General features: G+C 41.3%; 1 protein-coding gene across 3 annotated transcripts in view; it reads right to left on the reverse strand.

The window, feature by feature from the left end:
- Positions 1 to 12,321, reverse strand: part of KHDRBS3 (KH RNA binding domain containing, signal transduction associated 3) — a 182,358-nt gene that overhangs the window by 93,941 nt on the left and 76,096 nt on the right. For all 3 annotated transcript variants that reach the window (XR_004384512.1, XM_032873485.1, XM_032873486.1), the window contains exon 3: positions 4,306 to 4,422. Coding sequence is in view for 2 of the 3 variants with exons in the window: in XM_032873485.1 (XP_032729376.1) it covers positions 4,306 to 4,422 (117 nt within the window). In the remaining variant the exon portion in view is untranslated. The remainder of the gene's footprint in view (positions 1 to 4,305; positions 4,423 to 12,321) is intronic.

Raw genomic sequence — 12,321 nt, forward strand, 5'->3', positions numbered from 1 at the left:
CCCCCCCCCTTACGATTTGGGATCTCTTCTGATTTGGCTAAAGCATATTTTCCTGGGGTTGTTGCCACCCTTTTAGTATTTTACTTGCTCCTTCATATATTCTTATCCGGACAAAATAACAAGGGGGAAAAATCCACCACAAAAAAAAGAACAAGAGGCAGTACCAAAGGCTAGGGACCTAATCAATACAGACATTGGTAATATGTCAGATCTAGAGTTCAGAATGACGATTCTCAACGTTCTAGCCGGGCTCGAAAAAGGCATGGGAGATATTAGAGAAACCCTCTCGGGAGAGATAAAAGCCCTTTCTGGAGAAATAAAAGAACTAAAATCTAACCAAGCTGAAATCAAAAAAGCTATTAATGAGGTGCAATCAAAAATGGAGGCTCTCACTGCTAGGATAAATGAGGCAGAAGAAAGAATTAGCGATATAGAAGACCAAATGACAGAGAATAAAGAAGCTGAGCAAAAGAGGAACAAACAGCTACTGGACCACGAGGGGAGAATTCAAGAGATAAGTGACACCTTAAGACGAAACAACATTAGAATAATTGGGATTCCAGAAGAAGAAGAGAGAGGGGAGCAGAAGGTATATTGGAGAGAATTATTGGAGAGAATTTCCCCAATATGGCAAAGGGAACAAGCATCAAAATCCAGGAGGTTCAGAGAACCCCCCTCAAAATCAATAAGAATAGGTCCACACCCCGTCACCTAATAGTAAAATTTATACGTCTTAGTGACAAAGAGAAAATCCTGAAAGCAGCCCGGGAGAAGAAGTCTGTAACATACAATGGTAAAAATATTAGATTGGCAGTAGACTTATCCACAGAGACCTGGCAGGCCAGAAAGAGCTGGCATGATATACTCAGAGCACTAAATGAGAAAAACATGCAGCCAAGAATACTATATCCAGCTAGGCTATCATTGAAAATAGAAGGAGAGATTAAAAGCTTCCAGGACAAACAAAAACTGAAAGAATTTGCAAACACCAAACCAGCTCTACAGGAAATATTGAAAGGGGTCCTCTAAGCAAAGAGAGACCCTAAAAGTAGTGGATCAGAAAGGAAAAGAGACAATATACAGTAACAGTCACCTTACAGGCAATACAATGGCACTAAATTCATATCTCTCAATAGTTACCCTGAATGTTAATGGGCTAAATGCCCCAATCAAAAGACACAGGGTATCAGAATGGATAAAAAAACAAAACCCATCTATATGTTGCCTACAAGAAACTCATTTTAAACCCGTAGACACCTCCAGATTTAAAGTGAGGGGGTGGAAAACAATTTACCATGCTATTGGACATCAGAAGAAAGCAGGAGTGGCAATCCTTATATCAGATCAATTAGATTTTAAGACAAAGACTATAATAAGAGATGAGGAAGGACACTATATCATACTCAAAGGATCTGTCCAACAAGAAGATCTAACAATTGTAAATATCTATGCCCCTAACGTGGGAGGGGCCAACTATATAAACCAATTAATAACAAAATCAAAGAAACACATCAACAATAATACAATAATAGTAGGGGACTTTAATACTCCCCTCACTGAAATGGACAGATCATCCAAGCAAAAGATCAACAAGGAAATAAAGGCCTTAAATGACACATTGGACCAGATGGACATCACAGATATATTCAGAACATTTCATCCCAAAGCAACAGAATACACATTCTTCTCTAGTGCACATGGAACATTCTCCAGAATAGATCACATCCTGGGTCCTAAATCAGGTCTCAACCGGTATCAAAAGATTGGGATCATTCCCTGCATATTTTCAGACCACAATGCTCTGAAGCTAGAACTCATTCACAAGAGGAAATTTGGAAAGAACCCAAATACATGGAGACTAAACAGCATCCTTCTAAAGAATGAATGGGTCAACCAGGAAATTAAAGAAGAATTGAAAAAATTCATGGAAACAAATGATAATGAAAATACAATGGTTCAAAATCTGTGGGACACAACAAAGGCAGTCCTGAGAGGAAAATATATAGCGGGACAAGCCTTTCTCAAGAAATAAGAAAGGTCTCAGGTACACAACCTAACTCTACACCTAAAGGAGCTGGAGAAAGAACAAGAAAGAAACCCTAAACCCAGCAGGAGAAGAGAAATCATAAAGATCAGTACAGAAATCAATGAAATAGAAACCAAAAAAACAGTAGAACAAATCAACGAAACTAGGAGCTGGTTCTTTGAAAGAATTAATAAGATTGATAAACCCCTGGCCAGACTTATCAAAACGAAAAGAGAAAGGACCCAAATAAATAAAATCATGAATGAAAGAAGAGAGATCACAACTAACACCAAAGAAATACAAACAATTATAAGAACATACTATGAGCAACTCAACACCAACAAATTTGACAATCTGGAAGAAATGGATGCATTCCTAGAGACATATAAACTACCACAACTCAACCAGAAAGAAATAGAAAGCCTGAACAAACCCATAACCAGTAAGGAGATTGAAACAGTCATCAAAAATCTCCAAACAAACAAAAGCCCAGGGCCAGATGGCTTCCCGGGGGAATTCTACCAAACATTTAAAGAAGAACTAATTCCTATTCTCCTCAAACTGTTCCAAAAAGTAGAAATGGAAGGAAAACTTCCCAACTCATTTTATGAGGCCAGCATCACCTTGATCCCAAAACCAGACAAGGATCCCATCAAAAAAGAGAACTACAGACCAATATCCTTGATGAACACAGATGCGAAAATTCTCACCAAAATACTAGCCAATAGGATTCAACAGTACATTAAAAGGATTATTCACCACGACCAAGTGGGATTTATTCCAGGGCTGCAAGGTTGGTTCAACATCCGCAAATCAATCAATGTTATACAACACATCAATAAAAGAAAGAACAAGGACCATATGATACTCTCAATAGATGCTGAAAAAGCATTTGACAAAGTACAGCATCCCTTCCTGATCAAAACTCTTCAAAGTGTAGGGATAGAGGGCACATACCTCAATATTATCAAAGCCATCTATGAAAAACCCACTGCAAATATCATTCTCAATGGAGAAAAACTGAAAGCCTTTCCACTAAGGTCAGGAACACGGCAGGGATGTCCGTTATCACCACTGCTATTCAACATAGTACTAGAAGTCCTAGCATCAGCAATCAGACAACAAAAGGAAATTAAAGGCATCCAAATCGGCAAAGAAGTCGTCAAACTATCACTCTTCACAGATGATATGATACTATATGTGGAAAACCCAAAATAAAATTTAAAAAAAAGGATAAAAATAAAAAATTTAAAAATTTAAAAAATATATAGTCAGGTTCTCTAAATCTAAGTTTTTTTACATGTAAAATAAGGACAATGTTATACATCTTCCATAATTTTTCTAGGGATAACACAGAGTAACACACTCACAGCAGCCATCCAACAAACAAATGGCAGCCATTTTTTATTATAAAAGCCTTTGTCTAAATGGATTTTTTTGTGCATGCCAGGAGGCTAGATTTTGTCTAAATAACTTTCTTGCCTGACACAATCATTGTTCAACATTTCATGGGAAGTGACCACTGTATGTGGGTTCGGTTTTCAGTAACCTCAATCTTTCACAGCGACAGAGCAACAAAATTATAACAGAGAACAATGTAAATGATAGCACATTATGAAATGTGAAAATGTCTTTCAGTAGTGGTGTATTTAAAAAAGTGATCAATAAAAATAACTCAGTAATTTTAGGTTACTAAAAAAAAAAAAAAGAGGCAGTTAGCAGAAATAGAACCAACTAGAGCTACTGTGTGTGAGAATACAAAGCTACTATTAAAACATTTAAAATCAATTTTAACTTGATAAAATGTATAGGGTATCAAACGGAAGGCAAAAAGAGCAAATCCAAGCATATTCTTTATAAACGCAACTATGTGAAATACAGGCATAGAAAAAAAGCCAGCAGGAACTCATTGAAGATGCAAACAGTGGCACTAAGACTGCAGTTAACTTTGATTTCTCTTTGTGATAATTTCCGTATCGCTGTACTTTCTACGAGGTATTGCTTATATGGTCAAAACCGCAGGCACTGCTACTGCATTTTACAAACGAAGGTAAGAGTTACAGATGTACATGCAGGGCATCATACATTCTGAAACTGGCCCGAGTGACTCAGTTTTCTACACAGTATCAGAAACTCCATCACTGTATACAACATTTTCACATGATTTCCTTTGCAATCTTAGCTAGCTCTAATATAATTTGTATTAATGCAATGAATAACCTAATAGTGCATTAGGTAACTTGTCTCCAAAGTAGCCATTTGTCTATGATGAATGTTACCTTTGCCTTGTCTCGCATGGAACCTTTCCCAAGGATGGACATTTTTGTCAACGTTTCTTCTTGTAAACGCTTCAGAGAATTTCCACGGGGACCCAGAAGTTTCCCCACAAAGTTGAACTAGGGAAAAAACAAACAAACCAAATTTGTAACATTCATATCTGAAAATAATTTATTAATCTTGAATGTCAGTAAACACTACAATATGCTATACATCACTAATTAATGCCAAATAAATAAGTTCCTATGATATGCCTCGCACTGTACAGTTTTCCATAAAGCACATATAATGGGGCTAAAAGTTGTAAAGTAAAAACCAATCATTTGAATGATGGCTAGATTTAACAAATTATAAATTAAGCCAATTCCCAGAAACCCTAGGTTGCTATCCTGACAATTTTAACACACATTTGACTTCAGCTGTGGGTGGGGAAGATGTAAGGTGCTCTGGGCTGGTCACTGTGGAAGGTCTGTCTGGGTCCTTCCACCTAGTCAGCACTTGAGATTGGTTAGTCAACCAGGGAGTGTGCTTAGGCCTACGCAAGTTCTCGAGCATTCAGTGGCTCACAAATCTTCAGGACAGAATCCATCTATCCCTTCTAAAATAACTAGCTACGAAAATGATGAAAAATTATTTAGTCTTGATTCTTAGGGTTCTTTATTTAATAAGCAGAGCAGAAGTGAATTCATTAACAGTATTGGCTCTGAGGCTACACTGCCATAGTTTGAAAACCCAGCTTTCCCATTTACCAGCTGAGTAACCCAGCTACTTAACTGGGTTACTTAACCTCTCTGTACATTGGGTTCCTCGTCTATAAAATGAGAACGGTGAAAGACAACAGAACATAGCCCCATAAGGCTGTTAGGAATATTAAAGGTGTCCATATAAATGAATCAGAACAATGCCTAACACAGAACCGATAATAAATATATCTTGAAGAAAGGATTATAATCAGGAATTTCATACAACTTTTATGCCTTACCATGATTAAGGTAAGTCAAGAATACTTCTTGTTCCCAGAAGGAAAGTTAGCCCTATTGACCAGGAGGGAAACTGTTCTCTTTGGCAAGATTCCTGATTACAAACAAACTCATGCAGCTGCTGCTTTGGTATCAGTTCTCCTCCATGAACTGTGCCATTGCTGTGCTATTGCCGTTTTTAAGAGAAAATTGTTCCTCAATTTCCCTATAGTAATTGAAATAATTTTCTTAAAATATGTACTTTTAAAAAGTCAAATGGTATTTTTTTCTTGGCCTACTTTTAATTTTACTGGTCTTCAAAGAAAACTCAAATATCTACAGTATTTTTAACCTTCACACATAAGTATTTTTTGCTTTTTAAATTTAAAGTCGATCACTTTTTAAAAATATAGAAATGTTACATATTAAGTTAAAAATATCAAATAATACAACATAGGGGAAAAAAAAAATCAGTGTCTCCACCTACTCATCTCTACCTTATTCTTGGTTCCCCATTTACTCTGCTTCATCTTTCTGAAAATTCTATTAGTTGGCTATTCGGATCTCCTGAGCTGGAATTCTAAATTTCTCTCTTATTTTTCTTCTTTTCCTCTCACCTTCTCTCTTTGTTTTACTTTCTGGGGGATCGGAGTACATTTCCTACATATCTATTGATTTTTCCATTTCTGCTATCAAATGTTTAACTACTAATAGTATTTTCTTTTATTTGTTCTTTTTTTACAACATTTTAAAAACGTTTTATGGAAGTGATATAAAGTCTCATATTTCTGAAGATATTAATGGCAGTGCTCCCCACCCCCACCCCCACTTGGAGCTTATAGTATCTGCTTCCTCCAACAGATTCACATTTTATGAATTGGTCTCTTTCTACATTACGGGCTTTCCTCAAGGGACTAGTAATCCTCCGCTGCCTGTTCTTAAAATTTAAGGTTGAGTCTCCAAAACAGTAGCTGAAGTCCTGCTTTCATCCACAGAATTTGACAACTGGACTTAACAATTCACTTTAAGATAGGAGGCCAGTATTTTCATCAAGAGTCACTCAAATATCAGTATCTGTGTTTCTCTTCTCCTGGCCTAGGTAAGCATTACCCTGAATAGGAATTCCCCAATCTCCCAGAAGGAGGTATCAGCTTGGCTGCTGGAATGCTGGGATTCCCACTAGTAGGTATACACACCTTTATTTAAGGAAAATAATTTCCTCATTTTCAGTGTGGCATCTCTAGCCCTCAGTCATATCTCTCTGGGTCTTAGAGCCCAAGCCTTCTTTATTCAACCCCTTTGGGCAGTCTCTAGCCTACTGCAGTTAAAACGGCAGATACCCAGTTTTATCAGCGAGGAAGAGCATCCAGTGGTCTCAACACTTCTCACCCAAACTTAGAACCTAGTCATCCCTTCTTCAGTCCTGCCCATCAGTCCACCTTCTCAATAACTGGCATCCAGTATTCCTGAGTCTTCTCAAGCTATTTCTGTACTAACAAGCCTGTTTCTGGGACACTTCCTCTCGGCCTGTAAGCCCAAATTCTGCTTTCTCTTGTTGTCTAAGTCATTACCATGTGTCCATTTATTTTGCAGCCACCACAACTTCACTCCCATCACCGGCCTGTTATTGCCTCAGCCTTCCATTCTTGTCTCTGAGGATTTGTGCCTTTTTTCTTTTTATATTCATTCTGGCAGGTTTCAAAGATGGCATGAGACAAAATTTGTGGTTGAGAAGCCATACTTACATCACACCGTTAATAGCTAAATATTTCCCCACTAAAAAAACCAAGACACCTTAGAAATCATCCAGTGCAAACATCTAATTTTATACTGATGAGGAAACTGACATCCACAGAATGATATGACTTATTCAAGGTCACTTGCAGAACTCTACAGAAGAAGGAAAAACATTTTTATAATTTTATATGCCTTTAGGAGTTTTCTTTCTGCATTGAATTTCTATTAACCTTTCATTCAAAAAAGGACATAAATGAGCATTTTGATAGTCAGAAACATTTTCACTCCCTTCTCTGTCCAGGCACATAGTGTGCAGGAGTTACATGTCCCAGGTCAAGTCACAGTCATGAGTCCCAGACTTCATCTACAACACAAGGACTGGACAGCCTACTGATTGATGAATCAGTAAATATGAATTAAACAGAGAAAGGTATAAAAAATCACCTAACAGAGCAACCAACAGACTGTGCACACTCCATGCCAAATTAGTAATAAATTGATGAATTCAACTATTATGGACATACATAAATTTATATGAACAATACCCACTGATTACCGGAAACTGACCCCCCTCCATCTGCAAAGCTACCAAGGAAGCCAGCACACTGAAACGGCAGCACTGTGCCCAGGCCACCCAGGCGAGTCACGGAGTTGGCCTCTGACTGGCAGTCAGGAGAGTCTGAGGTTTAGAACCGAAAAGTGCAGACAATCATGTCCTTATTGCTGAGTCACAACAATGGCAATGCACCCGGCTACTCGGTGGTCTGGTTCTCAACCCCTGAGTGCATCACCTCCCTAGGGAATCTGGAAATACTTAGCACTTCTGTTTTGTTGTCACGATGATATAGGCCAGTACTGGCATTTAGTGGGCAAAGGCCAAGGATATCACACACCAGAGAAGGATGGAACTGCCCTTCACAAGGAAGGTGTGTCCTGTGTACAATGTCAGTTTTGTCCCTACTGAGAAACACCGCTAGGGAGAGCAGTCACTGACTCTGGCTCCTCTCTCTTTTTTCGGCTTTAAGTCCCTGTTGCTGTCCTTCTTGCAGATTACAAGTTCCATTTCTCTATAGATTCTACTAGGTACCCTTCATACTTGGAAAAACAAGCCAAAACTTAAGCTAGCCCAGGTTCATACTTGCAGCAAAAGGTCTTAGTGACACTAGCTGAATATATGTTTTGGATTCTTCAGACAACATGAACAATATACAAATCAGGCGGCATGGCTGTCTCATTTGTTCTGAGTACTAGGACCATCCCGCTGGAGCTCCCGGGCCAGAGCCTTCGGAAGCAGTGGGGTGCCCTCTTACCAGCAGTGTGACCAAGGCAGTTCCTCAGCCTTCCTGGTCCTCAGGAAGTCAAGTCATGGCTTATGAGAGACCTCACACTGAAGGGTTATTAGGAAAATTAAGGTGCATCAGCTAAGTGCTGAGCGCCGGGAGGATGCTGAATTTAACCCAACCCTGTGCTCCTGACTAAGAGTGATGATGAGGACAAGCTCAGGCCCTTTTCCATTTCTAGGAATGGCTCATTGCAATGAACTACTCCTCCCCAGGTGATTTAGGTAGGACTTGTGGATGACCCACCGTCCACCGATGACAAAGCCAGACAGAGACCCATTAAATCCACATTCTCTGCCCCACCAAAGATTAGCTGACCTGTTTGTCCCCATTAATCAATCAGAAAATGTCCACTAACCTGACCTGATCAAACTTCAGGGAAGTTCTCCTTTTCCTCAGGCCCCTGAATATGACCCACCAGCAACCTAGGCCAGCATACAACCCTTGAAAGACACCCTCCCACTTCAGGTGCCAGTCTCAAGGGGAACGTTCTCCAACAATCTACTGTCCCTTCAGTAGGGACATGCTGCCTCCACCCACTCCTCCCACTTCCCCCACCTTGATGGCCTCATGCCCTCTCCTCATAAAATCAAAGACTTTGCCTTCTGACTGATCTCATGAGGCACAGATCTTCTCTTTATTACAAGGCCCCCGCCCTGCTCTTGTAATAATACTTTCAAATAAAGTCTTTCCTTAACTGAAGTCAGGATCTGATTTTTGACTACCATATTCTAAAATGAGAATGTATATATTTTAACTTTCAATTCTATTAACAATTTCATTTGTGATACAGATGCAGTGAAAAGAAGGATCGTATGCATCCCAATGTCCATAGCAGCAATACCCACAGTCGCCAAACTGTGCAAAGAGCCAAGGTGCCCTTCAACAGATGAATGGATAAGAAGCTGTGGTCCCTATATGCCCTGGAATACTCCTCAGCCGTCAGAAAGGACAAACACCCAACTTCTACATCAACATGAACAGGACTGGAGGAGATTACACTAAGTTAAATAAGTCAAATGGAGAAAGTCAATTATCATATGGTCCCACTTATTTGCAAAGCATAAGGAATAGCATGGAGGACATTAGGAGAAGGAAAAAATGAAGGGAGAGAAATTGGAGTGGGAGACGAACCATGAGAGACTATGGACTTCGGGAAAAAATCTGAGGGTTTTAGAGGGGAGGAAGGAGGGGTGATGGGTGAGCCTGGTGACGGGTATTAAGGAGGGCACGGGCTGCATGGAGCGCTGGGTGTTATCCGCAAACAATGAATTATGGAACATGACATCAAAAAACTAATGATGTACTGTATGATGACTAACATAACATAATAAAAAATAAAAATATAAATGAATAAATAATCTTATTTGTGCCTAGATTTGAATAAAAGGTGAAAGTGATATTTCCAAAGCAAATTATATTTTTCCAGATGTTAATTATTACATTACAAATACATTACCATATTACAAGTGTTAAAATTGTAAATAGGAAACTTTTCAAAGATGGTAAACCAACATAGAGTTTTCACTGCATAATGTATAAGATCCCACAATTATGTTCTTTGCTGGTAAAAACTAAATGCTTTTCTGAACTGGCTTTAATTGGTTTAAACAACATTTGTGATGTGAAACTGTTCCTGAGGGAGCAATTACACTTAAGCTGTCATTTCATAACAACTAAGCCTCAAGAACATGTCACTATCTTCATTAAAAGGTCCCCTTAATTGGGTGCTCACCAAAAAGTTGGTTAGTCCAACAAAAGACTGCTTTATTGACCTTCAACTCAACCCTACTGCTGAACTTGTAACCTGGGCCCTCACAGCGTCAAGCGTTATCTTCCAGAGCTCCTGGGCCCAGGCAGCCGCCCTGCCGTAGGACCCTGACTCTAGCCAGGAGCCTGACATTCACTCCGTGATGGCAATGATGGGGCCTTTGGTGCCCACAGCTCCAACATCTGTGCAGAGAGAGCATTTCATAAATGCTCACCGGACCCATGAGAGCTCACCGATGTCTCTCACAGTCTACTTTACTGTGGTTACACCACAAGCTCCCAGCCCCTGCCACCATCCTCGCTCACCTCGCCTTCCACAGAATCCTTTCGCCAAATCCACCTCTGTCTCCTCAGTCAGCACAGAGCTCTTCACACGAAGCTCACTTGGATACATCTCTGATTCAAATATAACCCCCAACCATCTTCAGGGTCAAGTCCCAGTGTCCTGACTCTGCTGAGCACTGCTCCTGCCCTCCTCTCTGGCTCCACTACTCTCCTGCTTTTGACTTTAGCCATTTCTGGTTCTCAAAACTACCAAGAACTACCCATTTCAGCACAGATGCAGAGCTGAAAAGAAGGTCCCTCTTGCCCTGTGAGACAGATAGGAAGAGAGCTAGACAGAATGCAGGTTAACTCCCAAGCCCCAGGGCAAATACCAAGTAGGTGGGGGGGCACCAAGGCAGAGTTCAGGTGCCGGCAGGGAGAAAAGAGCCTCCAGCATTTGCTTCTTTGCTTACCTGGGGTGGGCTCCCCTGAGAGCGCAGAAGCCCTAAAAGCTACAGAATTAGAGGAGTTGACACTTCCTTAAAGGACTTTTGCGCAGAAATTCAACATTCCTGCCCCAGCCTCCAGTTGTTCACAGGAAGATCAGGGAGCAGGAAGACTCCCGAGGCCACTCCCCTACATGCCACATGGGTGAAGGAAGTAGCCACTGCTGAGATCTGCTCAGACCCATGTCCTCATAACCACCCCCACCCAGAACAAAAGCTTCATCTGCAGGAGCAAGGACAAGACCACTTTGCTTTGTTTTTTAAAAAATATTGCCAAAGTCCACAAAGCATGTAGTTAGATCAGGTTCCAGCCCTTAGTAGGTGTTACGACTACTACTTGCTGGTGAAGAGGCAAGCACGTTCCAGGGGCCGAGTGGAAAAGAGAAGGAGCTGATGGCCCTGCTCACACGGAGTTGCACGTCCAGCAATAAGAGCCCCGTGACAAGAACAGCTTACACAAAGATGACCACACTGACGAGCTGGCAGGGAGCAACCAGGGCAGTGGACGAAAGCACCTGAGCACGTCCCGGTGCTCACGGAAGGATGGACCATGACAGCTGCGTGGGAGCTGTGTGCTGAGCAAGGGTGTGGGTCACTGTTCCCTGCAATGTGACCAGCTAGTGCAAAAGCCCTGGGGCACAACAGGGCTTCTGAGAACCAAGAAGCTGGCAGCCTGAGGGGAGCAGAGCGAGACGGGGCTGGAAGGAAGGGGGTCAGAGACAGCCAGCAGGCTTCACAGGCCCCTGTCAAGAATCCGGACTTAATTCTGAGTTTAAAATATAGATGGCAATCTGGATGGTTTCATTTTCTTTTTGTATTTTGGTCACTGCTTAACTGTTCTCTGTTGATAGGAACTCACTCCTTTAAGGATGGCAAACGCCACACTTGAGGGAAAGTGAGCACCCGGGGACAAAGTACATGCCCGGCCAGTCCCTGCTCACAGCCCATCCCTGCTCACAGCCCATCCCTGCTCACGGTGTACTCTGTCTCCCAGGCCCAGAGGGCTCCTGCTGTGGGGGCCTCCCAGCATCCTCCTTCTCCTCCTGCTTTCCCGTGTGACTTATCAAGCCAGATTTTAGGATACTGTTTTTTTATGTAGATTCCGGAGAGGAGGGAATGTATTTTACTCAACTCTGAAACCAACATCTTAATTCCCACCTCCACTCTCAACACACTGCTACACAGGAGGGAGTCGTGCTTTAAAAAAAAAAAGGACAGGATCAACAAAAAGAAAAGAATAAGCTCATGAGCCCTGGGACCGGAGCTCCAGTCTCCCGGCTGTCACTGCTCCATTCTGGGAAATCCACAGCTCTAGTCTCCTGGCTGTCACTGCTTTACTCTGGGCAATCCACAGCTGTACCAGCTGTATCACAAAATAGAAAGCACTCTTTGGCACAAGAGGAAGAGTTTCCAACGGTCAGGTTCTGTCTGGGGTGGAGTCC

This window comes from Lontra canadensis, unplaced genomic scaffold, assembly GCF_010015895.1.
Source record: "Lontra canadensis isolate GAN:19392208 unplaced genomic scaffold, GSC_riverotter_1.0 scaffold49, whole genome shotgun sequence".
Taxonomy (NCBI): Eukaryota; Metazoa; Chordata; class Mammalia; order Carnivora; family Mustelidae; genus Lontra; species Lontra canadensis.